This window comes from Catharus ustulatus, chromosome 1 (genome assembly GCF_009819885.2).
Source record: "Catharus ustulatus isolate bCatUst1 chromosome 1, bCatUst1.pri.v2, whole genome shotgun sequence".
NCBI classification, from domain to species: domain Eukaryota; kingdom Metazoa; phylum Chordata; class Aves; order Passeriformes; family Turdidae; genus Catharus; species Catharus ustulatus.
In genome coordinates this window covers 73629050-73652332 of record NC_046221.1, presented here as the reverse complement: position 1 = coordinate 73652332, position 23283 = coordinate 73629050, and the positions used below count along the sequence as shown (strand labels likewise).

Below are 23283 nucleotides of genomic sequence, written 5' to 3'. Positions count from 1 at the left end.
GGGCGCGCCTATAGAGGGGCCGTCCTGCCTCCACTGGGCCAGGGCGTGCCCACCGCTGCTCTGCCCTGCCTCCACCTGGCAGCCATGGCCCTGCTGGCTCCCACCGCGGCTCGCAGCTCTCACTTCCAGGTAGGCAAATTTCTGAACTTCATGCATCAGATAAGGCGCACTTCCGGACTATAAGGCGCACTTCCAGGTTTGGGGGAAAATTTTAGTCAAAAGGATGCGCCTTATAGTCGTGAAATTACTGTATTTCTTTTGCTCCTGTTGAAATTTGCTCATGTGCATTTCCAGCTCCTGTTTGCAAGAAAGAAAGGCAGTTTTATCAAATAAATAGAAGAGCCTTGCTGTGCTTTCTGCAAGGCATCAAGTGAACGGGAGGGCAGAAAGGGTGATGCTGTCCTCGGGTCCCAAAAGCGCAGGTACATCTAGGGGCTGTATTTCACACAGCAGCAGCTACTCAAACCTGGGTCACTGCATCTTCATGAACAAGGCTGGTGAGTACTGGCCACCGCTGAGCAAAACAGGTGAACAAAACCATCAGGAAGGAAACATTACATGTCATTTATCGGATTACACTCAAAATGTTTGAGTAGCTTTTTATCAACAAATCCTAAACAATGCAAACGCAAAACAAGTATCTCACAGTGTGCTTTTATTATTTTTTCACAATATAAACTAGACAGACATGGAAAGTTTAATGGCAGCATGTTCTTATAACATTTTAAAGACAAAGAACAACATAATCATAGTAAATGATGATAAACTGACAAACTACATTATCATACATACATCATCCAAAGGTACTGGATAAACAATATCTGCTTATGTACATTTATGCTGGTGATAATTAAAATTCAAATATTCAGAAGAAAAAGAAAAAAACGCTATTTAAATTATAAAAATATATCGTTTTTGTGTGGAACTCTTAATGCTGTATTACTTTTTGAAGAGAAATTCATTGTGTGATGAAGCTGCATTAACTTAGTATAGAAGTGTGATTTAAACCAAATACAGATTAAATTAGCTCTTTTGTCTTCCTTGTATTTAGCCTTGTTGGAAAGAGAGATAGGAGTGAAAAATAAAGCTGGGCTTTTGCAATGAGAAAGATTTTTTATACCCATAAATTAAAATACGTATAATTTTTCATATAGTACTGAACCATAAACTCATAATAGAAATAAATCATTTTGCTAGTTTGTTTGGAGATGGAGAGAGGAAAAAGAAGAAAGGATTTAAACATGCTACTTCACCATACTTTTAATCGATAGGCTTGTGGAGTGCAGGTGCACAGCTAAGCAGTGTCATGCCTCAGGGTCAAAGCATGCAGTCCAGACCCTCGCTGCCTCAGCTGAGGAGACTGCATGGACTGGGGGGACCGGGACTGTGTTCTTCGAACTGCATCACCTTCGTGTTGCCCTTGCACATCTGGTTTCAGACTTCCTTTTTCATAATTGTTCCTTCCTAGTGCAAAACTACTCAGGCTATATAATCCCCAATCATAACAACAAACCGATAAACTTTTATAGACTAGACAATTTTGTAATAATTTACATGCAATTTTGTAATTGCAAATTTTTAGTAATCGTAGCCATGTAGTGCACACAATGCTAGCTGCTTTTAGTTAACAGTTATTTCCAGACCATCTTGGGTGAACTCCTGCAACATATGAAACTGAAGATTTTCTTACATACCAATGTCATTCTCCATATCTTCCAGCTCCCTTTCTCATCTGTATATTCTCTGTTACCTTGAGAGCCCCATTAGTCCTTTGGTGGATCCAGTGCTTGTTCTATTAAGGAATGTCCTCTCTATCACCTCTAATTTCAGAATACTTTTGCACATTTTTTTCATCTGTTCCTAAGTTACTGATTTATGACTGATCTCAGATGATACTACAGATTATTTTTTCAGAAGCAAAATTATTTTCTTCATTATTTTCTTTTAAAATGGAACGAAAAAGAATTAAGGACACCTAAGCTGAATATAGCAAAATCCAGTACTTCTCTTCGATGCCTATGCATTTGCTATTTTTAAAAAGGCTGCCTTTAGCATTAACAAAGTTCTACAGTGAAAAATAATTGTGGGGTCTCTGCAAGCTTTTTCTCTGCCCCAATATCATCCTTTTTCAATGGAAAGGATGAAAGATAAACAAATTCCAGGTAACACTCATCTTTAACCAGGGAGATGTTTCAGTGATCTCTCTCTTTCCCTCCACCTCTTGACCTCTTCCCTCCTTTTTGACCTCTGATTCTCTACACCTAAACACTTCAGAAGTGTCCCTCTTTTTAAATTTTTTTGTTTTGCTTTTACAATTTGGATATGGTAGGAGTGGTCAGACTTCTGTGCATACACAGTGACAGAGGATGGGTTTTCACTGAAGCATAGTCTTTGAGCATGGAAGTCTGTAAGGCATTTTGTGGAGAAAAAAGTCTTACATGTAAGTGTAATGAAGAGTAGGAAAGACAGGAATTATTGTAAAAGAAATGCAGGAGTGAGAAGAGAGGATTTTATTTAAGAAGTTGAAGCTTTTATATACATTCAACATTTCTAAAATGTTTTCTTAATAAATGTATTATCAACTATCATTATACCTAATGCAGCCACAATACTGTACTATTCTGCAGTCAGGATGGGAAAACTCCATTAGCTCTTTAATAAAATAAAATCATCAACAGTCATCATGACTCTCCTCTTTGCTTGGTACTAACAAACACACTGGGAAGTCCAGTGGGTAGACACAATGGAACACAAAATCCTCAGTATTCATTTAATTGTGTATCATGTGTCGTCTTCATATTATTTCTAAAGCAGCTTTAAAAAACTTTAGCCATTGGAAGGTATTAAAAACCAAAACCCCATTCAAATTATCCTGGTATTATAGCAGCACTGGAATTGATATTTTTTACTATTTTTGACAATGTAAACCTTTAATAAAATAAACAATGTTGAAACAATTTGAGGTCTAATAGTTCATAAACTTTAATGGGCATATGGGCACAAATCGAAACGAAGACTAGATTGTGAAATGAAACGTAAGCTCAATAGCAGCCAATTCCAGTTGTGCAATTGGCTGCAAACAAATTCAATTCGTAAGCTAAGATAAAAAACAAAGCCCACACTCCATCCACAATACTACTCAGTTCCTCTGATTTGAAATATTTTTCATAAAAACCCTACATGACCACACCCACTTCTTACAAAACCACTCTGAAAGCACTGCAGGTACTATTTGTTTGATGGTGGTATTTTTCCTTTTCCTTTAATTAGCATAGTTCACATTTTTGTGTTCTTAGAAATATTTCCTTTCTACGTTTCTATGAAATTAAGTAATTTCAAATCTGAAATGTAAGCTTGCTCCATCTTTGCTCATACAAAGTGTAGGTGCCACGACTAAATAGCAGTAAAAATGCTGAGATGTACAACTCTTAAAAAAACCAACCAAACATAAAAGCAGCTTTAAAGACACAACATCAACTACAGCCTTAACATTGAACATATTACATTCCCGAGTTACTGGAGATATTTTGCATATAATGCCACAAAGTTATTCAGCTGAAATCTTGAGGTTGGAGCTACAGTTTATTCACTGCGTGTTTTTCACCCTTTGAGCACTTATGTATTGTACGGTACATTTTATCCAGAGCTTTGCAAACTTTCCTTTTATATCTGGATATCCATTTACCCACAAATCCCAGATTTCAAAAGTTTCATAGAAAAAATAGAAGCGCAGGATTTAAAACATTTGAAGCTGGACATTTCCATGCCTCAGAGCAGCCCCTGGGACTCGACATTTCAGTCTTCGGTTTCCAGGGGACTCCTGGCCCCCATCGAGCTCACGGAAAGCCTCGCTTTGAACACAGGTCTGCTTATAAAACTGTGTTATGTACTCTGCATTAATTTTACTGTGTTGCATTTTGTAACAGGAGCAGATGACTTTACACCTCCCCCTCCCCCTTTTCCTTCACCCTATTTTCACTTGAGATGACAGTAGGCACCCATGCAAGAGAGGTGTCAAAGAGTCTCCCTCCAGAGAGAGGATTTTGAGTTTCTTCATCAGCTTTTCTTCTGTAGACAGTCTTAGGAGATTATTAGCATGAAAATATTTTGAGGGCAAGGGGCAGGATGATAAATCTCACTTTCCTTTCCTGTTATGAAAATGAACTTGATTTTGGTGTCCAGTTTGATAAACAAGGATAGTCAGAGCTAATCTGTAACTTAGCTGAGGTCTGCTTTTTGCCAAATAAAATTAAGATCTTTTTCAACTTTCAGGGATTTAGAGACCACATCTAATTGGTTTCAAACCCCCAGAGGAACTCTGTAAGTAAGCAGGATTAGTTGCAGATATGAGCCCACTAACTGGGACACAGGTCAGGTCTTCAGATTCCAGCTCTGCTCTGTTGAAGCAGGCACTTAAGGTCTCCTGATGTTTCTGTGTCAGTAGCCACAAAAAACATTTTGCTGCTGAGAAAATCATTGGAACAGCAATTTCCTGCGAGCCCCAAAGATGTAACTTCACACTTCTATTAAAAAAAATGTTGACATGTATTGTGTAGGTACTGTGATTATGATGTGATGGCACAACTGGTAACTTGAAAACAATGTTTAAAAGGCATAGGCAATCGTATTTCCAACTGTTCTCCTATAGGGATAGCAGAGTGTCCTTCAAGAAGTTTCTGTCTTGACTCCTCATATGTACCATGTTGAATTGTTTACTATATCAGTTCTTGCCAGCAGGACAGGGTGAGAACTTTGTTCATGCTGACCTTGTCTTTCAGATCCCTCCCGGAAAATGCTAGGAAATTCAACATAATTTGGCAGTTTTTAGCAGCTCAAGTAACTGCCCTTGTAAGTGTAAGCAGGTAGGTCTTTGTCAGTATATTCACTCTTCAGAGATATAATAATCCAGCCAGCGGCATTAATTAAAAAAAAAAAAGTAAAATACTCTGGGGCTCATTAAAGTTAAGAACAACAACACGATGTGATGACAGATACAACTTGCTGAGGTTCCGAAAATAGCAGGTTAAAATGTAAATATCTTTTAATAAATAATTTTCCGGCGATGTAAAAATAAATGATATTTCCTTTGGCAGTAATAGCTGATTTAATCTTTCGCTGGGAAGTTGCTTTGCTCATAAAATATCATTGTGCTACAGAAAAAAAAATATTATTTTGTTGTTTTGAAAGACTTTTGTAATCCACAATAAACTGGGTGACTCTACTTATGTCCGAGATAAGCGCCAAGAGTGATGCAAGCTCCCACCAGAACCAGACTCAGGATAGTCTTCAGAGAGATCCAGGAGAAATCGAACAAAGGCCTCATACTGTTGCCATACAACTCCACAAAGGCATCCTAGAAAGGGAAATAACAAGAAAAGGAATATCAGAATTGCAGTTACTGTTTTTTGGGGGGACAGGGGGGAATGGGGAAAGGGAGGCAACTTCTTCACCCTCAGGGGTCACCCAACAATCCTGCTGGCACAAGAAGACCATGCAAACCTATTAAAATAGTGAATTGGGAGTTCTGTTTTTTGTGCTTAAAAAAGGGTTTTCCTGCCTATTTTCTTTATCAACATTGCTGAAATTATTTATGGTTGTGACTTCTGCTTTAGGCATGCCCAGTCTAACAGAAAAGACAATAGCGGCCTTTTAAAATAAAAGCTAACACTATTTTGGGTCCTAAATGTTGTCTATAAAAACATACACAAAGGAAGTAGTTCAATCTTTCATTTCCAGTGGATAAGGAGGGTCTATATTGTAGGTCAGCTTCATTAAAAATGAGGCAGTATTTGTCTGGTTCCCTTGGGATGGGCTCATCTGTAGTAGCCACAGATGTTTCTTCTATATGAACTGGAGTTGTTAGGGTTGTGTTACACCTATGATAATCTTTCACAACTGTCACCAAAAAGGGTGATGCCGTGGGCTAGTGCTCCAGGAAAATCTGGTCGTGCATGTAGGCACCAAATGGAAAGGCTGTTTAAGTAGCAAAGATAAAGTTTTTGTGACTCATAAATACAGTGGGATTTGACTGGGCAAATGATTGGATTTGTGATACTCTGCACGTAATGCCTTTCTTTCAGGCTGCAATTCCTAACGAGCATGACGCTTCAGAGCATTCCTGAGAGACAGATAAATCATACTGTATGGCACGAAAGCAGTAAATAGACAAGCTGAATGACTTTTAAAATGTGACAAAACCGATAGCATCATTTATGGCAACTCTTTTACTGTGCTACCAATTAAGGTCTGCTCCCAAGCTGTTGAAATAAGCCCATGAAACAGCTATCTTACGTGATGGTTTCTGTGTCTACTTTTATTACCCTAGACTTCCCATTTTTGGTAAAAGTTAACATTCGCTAATAAAGTTATAGTGTCTTTAACTGTTTTGCAATGTTAATATGCTAGGAGGTAACCTGTCTACCAATAATGCATATATTGTTATGGTTTACAGCAGGAATTGAGGAGAGAAAAGTGTCCATTATTGATGCAGACCTTCCAACTGAGTTAATGATAATCAAGTTCTGTAGTTAAATTAGCTTCCCTCATCAGGCACCTCTGGTTATTGTCAGAAGAGGTGCATTTGTGGTTTTACCACGAGAGGGCGTGTAAGGTTTTTTAATATTTTGTCTTCTATTCATTAAATGCTGAGTGAGATTCAAATAAATAACAGATATTTGCTTCCAAAATGTGTAATTGCATTAAGTAATATTGGTGCATGCTGTAGTTCAGAGTGGATGTAAGTAGGGAAGACTCGGTAACAGAACAGCCACAGGCTCTGGCCAAGCGAGTGACGTGAAAACACATCTGCCTCTTGCTATTTCTCAATGTTTGTTCCTCTAGGCAATCATTTTCCAACTTAGGTTTCCAAAGGTATATTCTTCAATGAAAGCAGCTTAACCTTTTGTGGGGAGAATGGAATGTTTAAATGCAAACTCTTCATTACAGAGAGAAATAGGCAACTTCTGCTTAGCTGCCTGTTTTTTGACATAGACATTTGCAAACTCCGGCCTTAATATTCTGCTGTGCTGTTGCAGAGCTGAAAAAGCACACTTGGTTTGCTGTGCAGCTCTTTGGAAAGCTGCTTTTATTTCTCCTTAAGGCTATAAAGTAACACAATATCCTAAAATGTTACAGACTGGGCTAAATCCTGTTGTCGCCAGTACAGACTCATTGACTTCCACGGGAGTCTTGTCTGTATAGGGAGTTCAAGATCGGGCCTTATAAAAATACAACAAGGATAAAGTTCAACACTTAGTGATATTACTATGGGTGGAAAAGAGAGGAAATGAAAAAAAAACCCTAATGGAAACGCAAGTCGTATGAAAACATTTAAACGTTAAGGTTTTCATGGTTTCTTTCTGTGGGGAAGGTCCCACTTCTGTATATGCACGAGAGTTGATGCACACACAGTATCAAAATCAAAATGAGCATATTTTGTGCCTCCCTTCAATCCCAGTTCAGGAACATTCCTCCCAGTTTTTCTGTGAGACCTTTTCCAATGATTCCATAGAGCTTCTGGTATTGGGTATGGAGATGGACGGAGGAGAACAGTAAAACTTGGATACAAGACAAAAATATGGCATAACCTATGGCTCAAAAGAGGAATGTTAACAAAAAATGTGCAGCATGCAGTACTTTTTTGTCCGAGATTATTACAACAATAACATGAACCCAACCTAATGGTGTCTGCACTATATATTACAAGTAGCTCTTTATGATCGTTCCCCCTCCCCTTCTCAAACATCCTGATTAGGCCTATTTCCGAAGCTTGTTTGAACAGCCTGTCACTATTTGTTTAAGTTTCAAACCTGTTTTAAATAAACACATGTCCATTTTATGTACTAAAACAAGGGAGGTGGGAGGAGGGAAGTATGACCTGTTGCTGAAAACTATTTTAGCACAAAGAGAACCCTAAACAGAATCTTAACATTTCATAAAGTTTTGTCTTCTGTAAACCCATGTATTTGTCACTGGATTTTTGTCACCTAAACCGCTCTGTTTAAAATAAGAGAATCTCAGCTAAAATAAATAAGATTAGGAAAATTGTTTGAAACACTTGATGTCCTTTGAAAAGCACTCTTTATAATGAAAGCAAGGGTCCCCTTGGCAAACAGACCAAGGCAAGTTCTGGCTTGGTCAACCTTTCTGGAAGTCTTATACAATTGGAAAGAAAATCGCTGCAGACCTTGCTTTTAAAACCTTCAACATTTAATGGGAAGTTATATCCTGGATGTAAAATTATATCAGGGCTGTTAAAAATTATATGGAAAAGAACTCTTCATTCAGCTCTGTAAGTTTTTAAAAAGCCATTTCTTAAGAAGCTTTTATTAAGTCAAATCAGTCCATTGCTGGTTTACTTTGCAACTTCGTGTTGACTGTTTCCATGAAGCAAGGAAGGTGGCGGTGAAGAAAGGAAAGATGCTCCGCCTGAGCTTCTTTGGGGCACCAAAGCACCTGAGATGCCTGCTTCACCTTGCCTGCTTTGACTGGAAGCCACACAAGGATTGCCCCTGCTGCCTTCTTGCCCAAATGGCTATATATAGGGAGGACAAAGCATGTTCCTGGCCAGAGTTTCAGGGATTTGCAGGGAGCCCAGCACAGAAGTGGAGTTTGTCACTGTGGGAGGATTAGGAGGCGTAATAGTGCACTGAGTCAGGGCAGTCTCAAAACAAAGAGATCACACTATCCCGCTCTTCCGCTGGCCCAAATTCGTCAGCTCTGATCCAAGAAACAAATGTCATCTTTAATTACACGGGCATTCTTTGCTTGTGGAATGAGCCAAGTTTGTTCAGCCTCAGTCCTCTCGCAGCTCAGCTTGCACCCCAGCCCGAGAGGCAAGGCACAGCTCCTCGGTCGCAGAGGAGGACGTACTGCCCACAGGTTGAGCCCAGAGCAGCATTATGGATCTGACAGCTCCTTACCAAAAATGTGGAGGGAGAAGGCAATTTCTGCCTGGCATTTCTGGCTGAGGGGTCGGTGGAGAGAGCAAGCATGAGGAAGTAAACGCTTCCTTTTTCTACCTGAATCAAACAGCTGGTGAGGAAGTGACTTTATTTCCCTCGTTATCATTGGGTTGGCAGGATATCCTCTTGAGCCACATTGTATTGAATGAAGAGCCAGAGAGACTTCCATTTTACTGTACGGGAATTGCCTCGCAGCTATTTTACGCTGCCCTCTCTGTGACTCCAAAACAAACAAACAAACAAACACACACTAGCCCCCGGCTTTTGAAGAAACTTGCACAGGTCTGAACAAAGCCACTTTGCTACCCAGTACGGGGCAGGAGAGGGAATGGCACACACTCTGATGCCAAGGTTTGGCAGCTGAATGACTTTTCCCTCACCCCTGCCTCCACACGAATGACATAAATTCTCATAAAAGCTTTTGTTCCCACATGGTAACTCATTTCAGAAAGAGTTTGGGGAGGGAGGGAAGGAGGGGGTGGACAGAGCTGTTTAAATCGTCCCATGTTTTCTATGCAGTGAAACCTCATTAAAATGTCATCTTGCAGCTAACGAGAAAAGTTCTTGGAACACAAAGAGTAGACAAATGTGTAGCTGTTCTTTCCCCAAAGAGTTTATGAGTCTTTTATGCAATCTAAGTCGTGAGTACATGCAAATAAGGGCAGCTTAGCTGTGCTGTGCCGAGGTGTGACGTTTCACAAGTCCGTATCTTTAGAGAGGCCGATATCTTATTACACCTGGGAGTGCCGACATGCAGGTAGTCCTGCCAGGTGCACATAAGCAAATTATAATGGGAAGGAAAAGAAGGTGTCACCACACAAGCTCTGCTGACCATGGAAAGAGTACCTGCCTGGAGAGTGGCTTCGGCACATGAACTCCTGAACTGATACCCATCTGGGTTTTTTTTTTTCTTTCTCCCTTCACATTTGCTCGTGGTAGAAATTGAGTGTATTTTGAAGACATGGTTCAGTGGTGAACACAGCAGTGCTAGGTCAATGGTTGGATTTGATGATGTCAGAGGTCTTGTCCAACCTGCTATGATTCTATGATTCTGTTTTGACACAGTCTTAGATCTGCAGCTGATGTGTTAGATGTTGGCTGCATCCACCTTTTTATTTTGTTTCTCCAATGCTGTCTGAGGTTACTGACTTTGAAAAAAACTGATTTTCATCACAGTAGTCTTGCCTAACTTCTTTGTTCCTTATCCATACTATCTATTTGTATAAATTCCTGCACCCTGTGTCACAGTGAGCCTCTGATTCTGGGGTTTTCACTGTAAGGCTGTGTGAACTTGCTATTAGTTGAAATAATATTTGCATGACTGACAAAAAACATGTCACTCAGATGGAGGCATCTAAGGAGCAAGGACTGACTGTGATTAGGTTTGCTCATGAAAAGTGATGCATATGCTTAGAAATACATAAATGTGAGTAGTTACAGTAATGGTGATGAGTACTCCTCCTGTCTGTGCTCCTAAAAACTGACCCTGCTGGCAGGCAGGTTTTCTCCAGACCCCTGTGAAATAGGGGTAAATCCAGGCTCTGAAGAATAGTCAAGCCACATCTTTAAACAGAGGATTTGTAAGGTGTTGATCAGTCAGCTTGGATGAAAATCCATCCAATGTTCAGACTAGGCCACATTCTTGTCAAACCAAGTCAGCATGAGAACTGTTTCAGTAATTTAGTCTTGGCATCTCTATTTAATTCATTTAGACATGGTTCTGCAATATGCAAAAGCCCAGACCTAATGGTGGCTGCCTTATTCTCTTATTCCTGGAAAGACCCACACTATAAAATGAAGTTATTTCTGGCATCAGGATAACAGCTGTAATGTCACTGCAGCAGCTAGCTGGTGGTATTTGCTGGGTGCCACTTCTGAGGGAGCACTATTAGCAATTATGAGAAAAAGAAGGTGAGAAGGCCTTCTGGACAAAATTCTGTGTTCAAGCAACGTGGTCAAATTTTCAGCTCTTTCATAGGTTGATAGTCCTACTCCAATAATTTGCTTGTTTATTTAATTTTATGAAGGTATCTTACTTAAATAGAGTGCTAGAAACTGTTCTACCTTGAAAACAAATGTGTCCCTACACATGAATCTCACTTGCACTAAAACCAAGTCATTAGTGGGCCGTATTCTTCCCCAAATTATCAAACCCATTCTAAAGAGTTTACATTCACATGCTAGAGTAAATTTAGTGACACCCATTTGTGGATTTGTGAATCACTTTGAAGGAGAGAACGAGTGTCACAGAACTGCTGGGGAATCTCATGTCATCCTGTAACATTGCTCTTATACTTTCACCCTCTGAAAGGAGGCTGGATGCATTAAGACCCCTGTCAAATCTTCAGAATGGCTTCTAAAAAAGTAATGACAAAATGGGCTTGAATGTCAATGCAGACCTGTTTTTCTCTAAATCTTTCTTAAATTCTCTGTCTTGCTTGTAACTGGCTTTCAATATGAGCACCCTTATACTGCAGATAGCCCAGATAATTTAAAAGCGCAGCTCTGAAGATTTGTCTACAGTGGGTGCTGCACTGACACTAGAGGGAAATGTGAATGCATCCCCCATTACATTCCCTGCCTGCTCCAGCTGCCGGGGCTGCTCTTGGGCTGCCACAGAAGAGTTAAATCGTGTAACCGCCTGGGAAATGGGAAATGAAAGTAACTGCTTGTAGAAGTGCTCCGAGTGCTGTGGCACAGTGTTTGTCCTTCAGGCCACAGAGGCTGACATTTACCAAGCGCATCCAGTGGTGCTGGGCTCAAGGCACAGGTATGTGCAGAGGCAGAGAGAGGACAGCAAGGTGGCAAAGCTGTCAGCCCGGCTCAGGACCTGGCCTTGGACAGAAAAGGCTGAGTGCATGTGTGAATCAGATGGGTGGAATCCAACTGGTCTGAGCAGGTTGTCCCATTGACTGCACCACGAGGGACCAGTCATGCGTTTTTCTGCTGCTTGTTTTAACATCCCTCAGGGATACGCTCCATCTCATGTTTGTTGTTTCAACACTCAGTTCGGATCCAGACCCCTTTGGCTTGACAAACTCGTGCTCAGCATTGAGCAAGAGTAGCACGGAGCTGGAGTGGTGGCCTGGCTGCTCCATGGTGCTCCGTGGTGCTCGAGCAGCAAGAGGCCATGTGGGAGTACCACCCAATCCTCGTGTGACTTGATGCAGGCACTTGTTTTTTTCTAAATCTTGTGACAAGCAACTGATTTTCAGGGCCAGTGAGACAACACAGCTAACATTACGCTAAAGTAACCTCATGATAAATCTATCTTTGCAATTTAATGAGTAAGTGCTAAAAAAGGCTGTGCTGTAGACTTCAATGGACAGTTACATTTCTACCACCAGCTGCCTGGAAAATACAAATTTACCCATGTGTTTTCTTTGGCAGACTACATCTCATTAGTGGCTCAGACCATTTCTGCTCACCTGGAAAAGCCTTATTTGAGGCAGAGAAGAGGCAGTATTTTTTGGTCATTGCTGCCTTTTGCCATTTCCTAAGTCAGCCCTCCCACCAGGAGCTGTGGGAGGCAGGCAGGTCATGGCAATCCGATGGAACACTGCAAATTCTCCCCTTCCAATGAGGTGCACGTGAGAATGGGGCCTCTTGGTGTCTTGCTCCATGTTCTCATCAATTCACAGCTAAGTGATAATGGGAAATTAAAATAAGGGGAAGTTCCAGATCTGCATCTGCTCAGAAGAGATTGTTTTTCAATTGCGTGCCTCCCTCCACCACACTTTTTGTCCTTTCGGTCCCATCCACCACTTGCACAAAAACGTGAGACCTGGTAGAGAAGTGGAGGGTGAAGGATCAGGGAAAGGAATGAGCAGAGTCTGTGTAGACTGAAGCAAGTAGAAATTTGGACAAAATTAACCAAGTGGGACAGGTGAAAACTTTTGTCAAAAAAGCTGAACTTTTAAGCCAAGACAGCTTTGTGTTACCTTGCCTTATGGACAGGGACCTCATAGCTTAAGGTGGGCTGGTAAATCTTCAGTTTTTGGGTTCATCCAGAAAGTCCTTTGGTAAATGTTAGGTAAGAGATAAGAGGGGCATATAAAAAAAAGACCAGTAAGAGTGTAAGAATACAAGCCAAGTCACAGAGTAAAGGATTTTGTTTTGTTATTCAAAACAGCTCAAATTAATTTGCATAAACAGTTGTAATTCATTAACTATGACCATTAGATTTATTTAAATGCCACCCAGCAAAACCAAAATATGAAGAACTAATAAAAGGCAAACCATCTCTGCCTCTCGATCTCTAAAACCAACACCAAAATATGTAACAGGCATCCTGGGGGAGAACTGGGTTCTTCTCCCTTTCAAAGGAAGTACCACCAGGATGCTGAAAGCAACACACCTCCTATCCATATGTATACTTTAATTCTTCTGTAACAAGAAATAATGTCTTGATGATATAAGAAAGGGCACAAATTCTGTGTTTCCTTTTAGCAGGAAACTCTAAAACTGAAAAATATTAGACATTTGTAGTAGGAGAAAAAGTGCTATTCTTTAAGTACTTCAGGGGCTTTGCTGGTATAACTGTTATGGCCATATTCCTTGATGGAAACATGGCTTATACCAGCTGCAGGAGTCTGCCAGCATGGTTGAAGTACCTCCCAAACAATGTGAATTATACTGGCAAAAGGACTCCTCTCTGGTCTAAGTCTACGTAAGTCTACATAGTGGGGAAGGGAATGATGCCAAAATAGTTATCTTTGTAGACTAGGGATGTGATTTTTTCCCCATGAGATAGTTGTGCTGGCCAGACTTTGTCATGTAGACCCTAGGAATTTTTATTTGCAAAATAAGACTGTAATTTATTTTAACCAGATGTTCAGCACTGATCTGTGTCTGTGCATTCACAGCACACTCCAAGTAATTTTTACTGTGAAAGACACATACCTTGGACACTGGTAAGATTTTAAAAACATAATGCTGAAACTTTAAGACTGCGGTGGGCTTTCCTTTCTTTTTGTTGGTAATGGGTAGCTCCCAATGAAGTAAGCTGGTGTTCTGGGTGTTGAGTTTTGCTCCTATCAATCAGATTCCCCACAGGTTCTGTATGGCAAAAAGTCTCAGCTCTCCCAGATATCAGAAATTCACATCAATTGCTGGAGCAAGTCATGCAGTTCCTTACAACCTAATGGTTGCTGGGAGAATAGAGTGAGAGCTGAAATGACCTAGGATCTCTCTTTTCTCAGTAAAAAGCAGGAGGTACGAGTGCCAGTCCTCTGAATAAACAGATCCCTCTTTGTTTTCTTTCATGCCTGGTGTTCTTGAGGGGAGGCAGGGACTGGTTCTGCTACAGGACAGTGATCATCAGAGTGGTCACGTAGCTGTCACTGGAGCCTGATGTACCAACCACTATCAACAAGTAACACATACACATCCTTGGGAACAGCTGAAATACAGCTTAGCCTGCATTCCTATGGCCAGTCATTCAAAACAGAAACTAAAGGATTTAGCTAACTGCTGCTTTTTTTTTTTCATAAGCCTGCATGTCCTTGCAGATCATTCACAAAGGACTGCACATTTATATTTCCTGTTGACATCCTTTGAAAGGGAGAATGCCAATGGAAATTGGATCTTTTAATCAACAATTTTTGTGGACAGCAAGTCAGATGAAAATTCATGAAGGATTAAATTCTATCATTGTGACCTTGAACTGAAAGCACAAGGAAGGAGAATGCTGTTAACTTAGGCAGGAAACATTGGTAATTACTTCATGTGTTGCTGTTTCCAAGTCAGTAGAAATTTCATACAAAATTTCAGGTACTCAAAGGAAAGAATACAAAACAAAACCAGGACTGTCAGCCAAGAAAACAAAAAAGCATCACATATGAACTCAGCCTTGAAAGCTTCCCCAAATTCCAAAATAAATAAGACCCCACAGATCAGAAACCGCAGATCAAAATTGATAAAAAATCCTTCATAAATGTAATAATTTATTTTTTAATACTTCTAAGAGCAGGTGGGAACACACAGTAGAGCGCAGCTCTACAGAGAGGAAGCGAGCTCACCTTGCACTCATCAAACCACCGTGGGGTCAGGGATAGGGGTGCAAACACTGTGGGTACATTAGAATAGTACTCCAGGCAGACTGACTATTCCTGCTGTGAAACTAGCACAACCACTGCTAAGGGGCAGCTCCAGAATCCCTGTGCAGCGCTGCGCTCTGCCGCGTAGATGTGCCCTGAGGCACTACCGGAGAAAAAATGAAGGATCCTGCTCCTGCTTACGGCATTGCCTTCCCAGTAGAGCAACGTGAGCTGCGACTCCTGTGCCAGCAGCTGCTGCTGAAAGCCTCGTCTCTCCTGCCCAGTCACTTCAGCGTAGCCGCAAGGATTTCATTGACGCATTAATCTGCAATTAAAGAGCTGCCCTTGCTTAAGAGCCAGAGGAAGTGATTACAAGGGCTGAGGAATTAATGTGTAGTGGAAGGAGAGGCACTAGATCTGGAAGCAGGTACAACAATCATCTAGAGGATGACCACAAGTAACTCCTCTGTGCAACCACCTCCCACTTCACCCCTCCTTTCTTTGGGTGATGTCCCATGCACATCTCGACACTCTTTACCCTGGAGTTCTGCCCTTGCTGCCAAAAGGCTTCTTCTCCCCCTAGATCTTCCATCACCAATATCTGCTGTTCCTACCCCAAAGTGGGAAGGCTCAAAGATGGTTTCCATCAGCTTTGCATCAATAGAGGTTTCCTGCCAGAGCAGTAACTCTAAGCCGGCACTTTATAGCTGGAATCCAATATGTAAGTGCCATAAACCCACCCAGGAGCTGCCTTCAGAACCTCCTATAATTAATGTTGTTGTTATAAGTTTAGACAAACCCAGGAAATCACATGCAAAATTCTGTCTGATTTGCTATCTAATCATCTTCTATCTAGGTTCTTATACCACACACATTGCTCTGGTATCTGAGCATCTTGGTGCCTGGATGCAAGTCAGATAAATCCTTTTCAAGCTAGCTACGCTGCAGTCCTGACACTTCTACATTCTTTTGTAGCCAACACTTTTGCTACTTTGCTATGAGCAAACTGCAAAGAAGCTTCTTCAAAGATTTGCTGAATGTACCAGTTTCTCCTGTCTTCCTTTCCCAGATAATGTAAGGTTGGGAAATTTGCCAAGCATCATGCTAAACTGAAAAAGACATTCAAATTGCAGTGAGTGCATGAGCCAAGGGACCTCAGCCTGCCAGAATTTTATTGTAGTATTCTCAAGAAGTTCTCAGCATTAAGACTTCATTTCGCTGTGTGCCTGTTTGTCTGGTTAGGAGATGCTCCACTGGAGAACAGAAAGTCATTGCTTCCATAGTATTAAATACAAGTGTCTCAGCCAGCTACAAACCATTTGTTAGCTTCAAACTTTTGAGTCAGTTTTGTTTCTTTTTCTTTTAAGATTGGAGGTGTTCGATCCTGCGGTTACCATCACCTGAAACAGAACTTCTACTTTCAAGAAGATTTTAGATATATCCTTTTCTGATGACCATACAATTGAAGCAAGAACACAGACAGGGACCAGCAGTCAAAAAGGTGATGAAAAGAAAGCTTCTCTGGATGAGAAAGGAGAGATAAGGGTCTAGTTGATTTAAGAACAAGTAAGGGAAGAAAAAAGTCCAGAACTTATCTACACTTTTAACAGTAAAGAAGCAATCCTCCCCCCAGGAGGAACCATTTATACTGATATCAAAGTGTATTCTGACTCATTAACTGAAATACGTTGTGCTGGTGGGAGACAGTTATATCAGCAAGATTTTGTCTACACTACACAAGGCTTCACACCAGTATAACTATATCCATTAAAAAAGTCAGATGCATCAGCAACATGGATTCACAGTTGAGCGTAAACCAGGCACGAAATATTGGGAAGAATTTGCAGACCAATGTTTTGGGCTATTTTACATGTCTGTGTTGTAAAAGTTCCTATATGTCTATAGTGAAAGCAGTTAAAATACAAAGACCCTCAACCTCCATCTAGAGCTACACAAGCACCAAGAAACTAAAAGAAAACCAAAGCACCTTCCTTTTTTAAGCCATTTACTCCCACAGCTTTAGCCATAGAGCTGGGGGGAAGGGTGTGAGGAAAAGAAGCTGAATTGAGCTGGTAATCACAGCATTAAGTTGATTTGACTATTAGAAAACTTTAATTTCAGTGTTCCCCATGGGGTTTCTGGTATTTATTTCCTTATTTACTTCTTGAGCCTATTTAATACTTTGACCTGAAAGAAGAACAATTCCTACAAGCAAGAAGATTAAAGGTTCAAATTAGTTAAAGATGAAACAAATCTACTGATTCATTAAAGGCCAGTGTTCTCAGTGTCACCAGTGAAACTATCATGTATTAAACTGTTAATATGCTTGAAGAAAAAAGACGTTTTCAAGCACAGGTCATAGATGGCTTTTGATTGAAAAAAAATATACTGCTGCTTTGCTTCCTTTTTGCCCAATGTTTTCTGTCCCATCCAAATGGGCCTTCTACACATGTAAGAACCATGAAAGGGTCAGTGAGTCTCTTCTCATACCGACCTGACCCTGTATGTTGGTTTCAGTCTAGTTTTGCCATCTGTGTTCACTCCAAAATTGTACCTCCGAATATGTACTCCTTTCACACACTGGAGGGTTTTTATATGCTTTGTTCAAGTAGTCGCTTTCCTTCTGGTGAATGTTTCTTCTGCCATTTCTTGTGTGATTCCATCTTCCTCTGGCTGTTTAACCTTACTTCCTTCATTACTTGTCTTTTCACTATTCACTTTCAGGCATTCAGTGCTGCCTTGCAGAGTTTCCACAAAGCATTTGTCCATACCCAAGTTATGCCTTTCCTTGATGGTATATTGCTTATTCCTGTCTATGGAGCAGAAGTCAGTGGAGACAAATACATGATTGTCATCGTGCCAGCTAATCATGCTTGAGCCGTGGTCCCAGCAGGTTTTAACTGCAGCTGGCTGCCACAATGCTGAGTGTAGCCTAGGTGGATGCAGTTGCCAAGTCACCGCAGGCATGGTGCCAAAGGGACTCTTCAAGGTTGTGCTGTGGCACAGCGGTAGCCTGCAGCAAGACTAGCCCTGGCTAGTACTCGAGAACAGCTCAAGACCCAGTTTGTGTCTCAAATAAACCCAGGTCGAGCTGGTGTTCCTCTAGAAGCAAGCAGGGGTCGGGTAGGAATGTTTAAAACAAGGCTTAGTCCAGCACAAGTTGTGTCAGGTTTGCTGTGAAGCCAACACAAAACCATGCTCAGAAAGCAGGGATACCTGGGCACTGTACAGCTGGAGACCTGCAGGCAAAAACCTCATGTGTGGAAGGCACGGCACACCTTTATGATTTATCAAGGAGCTGGTAGCAGCTGAGCCATATGAGAAGTTCTCCGAAGGCTTTCACACTCCCGGGAGGAGGAGCAGCTCATAAAGCTGTGTTTATTACTTCACCGCTGGCCAATTTTTAAGGGCAGATTTAGGAGGAGGAAGATGAAGTTGCTCTTTGTTGAATTTTTACATGCTAAAATACATACTTATGTCACAGAGGTTAAAGGAAACAAAAAAGAACATTACCTCGAAGAGGTGGAAGTCCCTGAACTGCCATGCCAAATTAGATTTCTGGTACACCTAAGCACTAGTACTCAGTGAGTTAGCTACAATCAGTTTGTGATTAATACCTGAGTTAAGAGTAGTTTCTTCTTTCTGCCTCTCGTTTTCCAATATAGTGTTGCGTCAAGTGTTAAGAAAATTTCTCTTCTAATTTGTGTGCCTCCTGATGTATTTGGCTAGGCTTAGGGGAGTAGCCTAAGTCCCCATTACCACAAATCTGTTAACAATTCTTTTGAGTTCAACAATGCTCATTTTGTTTCCTTTTCTTAAGCTGGATATTAGCAACAAAGACCTGCTAATGTCTTTACTTTTCAAAAGTAGTAAAAATCTTTGGAATTTCTACTTTAGCATTTATTTATTTGTCTTCAGAGATTCAGTTGCACAGCCCTTCCCACTTACAGTTCAACTAAATAATGTTCATGTTATCCTTCTATACAGGAGTATTTCCTCTGCCTTTGTGGCTCAGTCTTTCTTTCCTGAACAGTTTGCGATCATTATGTTGTTCCGCTACATTTCCCTACCACCCATTGCTATTAAAATCATCCTCCATGGCAAAATACTCTGATTGTTCTTTTGCTTTTAAGCTTGTTACATTTGTCTAAATAGTTATGCTATTCAACTCCTTTTTCTGATACCTTCCCAGTTTTCCTGAATTCCCTTTTATACATTTACCAAAATTACAACTCTCCAATGGTTGCAATTGGCATCATGCTCTCTGAATTCACAAGACGCTGCCATATATACAGATGTCTTTAATAGACATATCTGACTAATATGTTCCCCAGACACTCATAACTTCTGGCTTACTTGCAGGATCTACTTCTGTTCTGGTCCTCTCCATTTTCTAGGCTCTCCTTCACTCAGTTACTGTACTCTCCATCTAACAAACTAAAACACCTTCTTGCACAGTCTGTTCTGGCCACACTGAGAACTGGCACAGATCTCACCGCTTCATCAGACTTCCATATGAAACTGGGAACAGCTGTGTCAAAGCCATTTGCCCTGTCTTGGACAAGAATTTTCTGTCTAGCCAAATGACATTACTTCCCAGACAATTCCTCTTACTTACTGGTAGGAAAAGCTCATCCAGTCCCTCATGATATCCATTATTTTGGCTGAAATTAAGAAAGTTGCTGAGCTTGTGTTCGTCACGACCATGTTCCTGGGGACAACTGGAGGTGTTTGGCTGACCAGTCTCATTCTGACCGGTGGCAAAAGCCAGCTTTAGTCGCAAGGAGTCGCACTGCGTGCCAGAAAAGGATGATGCGACCCTCCATTCTGCAGCCATTGGGAGACTGGCTTCTTAAAGCAAAGCCTTGGCCAACTTGTGTCTGAGAGCCACCCTTCCCCTCCCAGACAACCTTTCAGCTTCTGAGCTTCCTCAATTTGTCACAGCCATTTGTGGGACTTCAGAACATTTGAAAGTAAAGAAGCAGAAGCTGTGTCAGATCAAGGGTCCTTAAGGTAAGATAATTTAACCAGTTCTATAGTCAAAATAAGAGTTACTGTCTTTTAAGCTACTTACTTATCTTAACAAAATGTTTGGCTTTTGGCTGGGCAAACAACTGTCAGTACTGTACAGCCCATGAAAGTTCCTTCTCATTGTTACTGTAATGTATCCCACTCACCTAAGCCTTCAAAAAACATGCTTTTAAATTTGACTCCTAAACACATGAGTGGACATGGTTTAGCAGTGGGGCCCTCCTGCCTTGGGGGTCTGAAGTTAGTCAGGTGCCAAGTATTGGAAGTCTTGGGCTGAGAAATGCACTACAAAGCCACAGTTTGGATGGGGACAGAGGAAATCAGTTAAATTCCTGATCCCATTTCTAAAATGCTAATATTATGTGTTAGTAATCATTGCACGGATAATAATTTAATTAAAGCTGTTGGGATTTAAGAAATCTTTTCTGAAAATTGTGTTTGAATTTTCTGCACTCTTTATTTGACGGGGATCAGAGCAAAGCAATAAGACTAAAAGAACACAGAGGACTTTTCAATAGGGAGAGCACTGGAACAAACCATTTGGGAATCTAACTGAACAAGGAGTCAAGGAGTGACGGGGGAGAGGACATGCAGATGGAGATTCAGCACTCCTGGTCCTCATCATGCAAGAAACAGAGAGATTTAAATAACATAAGGAAAGACGAGAAATTCAAAGCTGGTAAGACAGCATACTTTTGCATGCCATCCTCAATTAGACCATCTTATTATATGAAGTATTTAAATTAGATAATTGCCACAGAATGCTAAGAGGACAGTTTAGTCAGCTTCAAAGAATAAGTAAATATTTCTACAGTAAACAAAAGCCCCTAACAGTCCAAAATAATAGGAATAGCAGTAGTAATAATAATGTGGCAATAACAATAATAGTAATAATAGTTGTTATTATTATAATAATTATAATGAAAGGCTTTTGTTTGAAGGATTAAATAAATCTCTGATTTTTGGGATTAGTGTGAGATCTTCAAAAGGACTATACAAGACAGGGGGATGGGTGGGAGATGACATTTTCCTAAATCCCCCTCTTGGGGCATTTCTTTGCCTTCATTAGAAGCAGGTGGTGCCCAGCACAGGCACAGACACACTCTGTGCTAGACTGATCATGATTCCAATAAAGTTGGACAATTTTAGATGATTATGTATTAGCTGAGCAGATTTTTGTGTCCTTCAGTGTTTATAAAGACTTCCTTCTAATTTTTTTCATGTTCATCTAACAAAAAGACTTTGATTGGGACAAAATCCATAGATTCCTAGAGTAAGAATTCTATATAAATTTGAAAAAATTCTATACAAGCAATATAGTACCTTTAACCTAAGAAAAAATTCCAGTATAGCTTTTCATCTGCAAAACTAGTGGGATTATTTAATATTAAAAAAAATGCTATAAGTTCAGTGCAAGGCATAATGAAAGGTAGAGAAAAGAAGTTCAAACCAGATAGTAAACAGAACAAAAATTAGGTTGTATTAAAAAAAAAAAAAAAAAAAAGGACAGCTCTGTTCCTTACATAACTGAAAATAAAGCTAAAAAACCTGGTAACTATACAGAATTTAACCATGATTTAACCATGTGCCAGGGTATAAAATGCTACTGTTTACGTAGGGCAGCCTTCACTCCTTTGTCCAGCCACAGACACGGTGACGGGTCAGTCATGGGTTTTTAACTGAATTAATCACAGCAGGGGAGGACGCTCTTCCCGGCTGCTCTGAGGACCACCCCTGCATTCCCGCTCTGTTTGAGGCCAGAGTGAATGCCACAGAAGCCACAGAAGTATGGCTGATGGAGTGAAAAAGGATTCACCACGCCGTAGATGGAGAACTGGATCATGTGGCTGAAGCCAGAGGGGCGGGCTTGGCACAGGTATCCTCATGGAAAGCCACCTATAGAAGCAGGGACACAGACTGTCTCCCTTCACGTGGTGCTGCTACAGAAGACAGCAAAATCACATCAGTCTGCAGGACTTTATCAGTCTTTGCTTCTTCTCTACTCTCCCTAGAGGACTCCTCAGTTTATTTTTATTTTTCAGCCTTCCTTGAATCTCTTTCATTTCCTCCCCTGCTTAATTATGTAGCACTACATTATATAATTTAGACAGAAGTATGTGAGCATTTTTAATGACATTAAGTCTTTTAAAACTGCTTCACTGAAGAGAATACAGTTTGTACACCTGTAGTGTGCCACGGGGTAACGCAGCAGTGCCTTACTCACTATCAGCCGTGCTTCCCAAACTCCCCTCCCCTCTCCCCCAAGTACTTTCACTCACCCCTTTTCAGACCACGAAGCAACCACTGCCAATCACCCTTCACGCCCCATCCCACCACTTTCGCTCTCAGTCATTTGCCCACTGCCTGTGAATCTGTCAGGACTGACTTCACCAAACCATTGCAGACACCCACCCCTTCGTAACCACCTCCTGAATGCTTTCATGCGGGCAGGGATATCCACCAGCTGCTCAGCTACAGCTCTCGGTACTGTGGCCAATGCAAAAAAATTCAGAGAGAGAGAGAGGAAAGAACCAAGTGATATGGGCACTAGGTGGGAAACTCCTCAGTTAGAAGTTTAAGCAGGTATGAGTGTCTCAGGACAGCTGGGGATGAGGAAATTCATCTACTTGAAGCACTTCTGTAATGCAACAACTACACCCAGAGGCAGGTCCCATTAGGTTCAGTAATTACAATGACTGAGAAAGAAACTCTTCCAGGTGATTCAGAGAAGCAGCCACCTAACGTGGCTATGCCCACACTGCCCTCCAATGAAACCTCTCTTCCCGTCTGTTGAGCATACAGGGAAAGTCCTTGCCTACCTACCTGAACCAAAATCCCTCATTTAGTCTCTGTATCTCAGTGCACCATCTGTGGGTGGTGGTAACGAAGTGTGTGTCTGGGGCCCATGGAGAAGTGTTCCTGGAAGGTGAATGCTACAGCAGCTGTGGAGGATCACCCACAGTGGGAAATGACAAGTGCCTCTGCATGTGTGCAGAGTTGGGAAGTCCCCACAAAGGGGGTGTTCATGCCTGCTGAGATCAAGCACAGACACTCTTCTCTCTGTTTCTCTTGTAAAAACGGTCATGGTATTTCCTTTTGGGAATTGTGTATTGTGGAAAGTCAGTTTTTAGCTGTGTTTATCTTAAGTGGTTTTATATTCCCGCATTAGTTTGCTATCATAAAAGAAACTTCCATTTGCATATCTCCTCAGTTTTTGAGTGGAAAATGACAACAAGAAGAAATTTATCAAC

General features: G+C 41.0%; 1 protein-coding gene across 1 annotated transcript in view; it reads right to left on the bottom strand.

Moving 5' to 3' along the window:
* Window positions 1-638: 638 nt before the first annotated feature.
* Window positions 639-23283, bottom strand: part of BCL2 (BCL2 apoptosis regulator) — a 95448-nt gene continuing 72803 nt past the window's right edge. Inside the window, exon 2 of the mRNA XM_033066939.2 lies at window positions 639-5353. Coding sequence (XP_032922830.1) covers window positions 5219-5353 — 135 coding nt within the window. The 3' untranslated portion in view covers window positions 639-5218. The remainder of the gene's footprint in view (window positions 5354-23283) is intronic.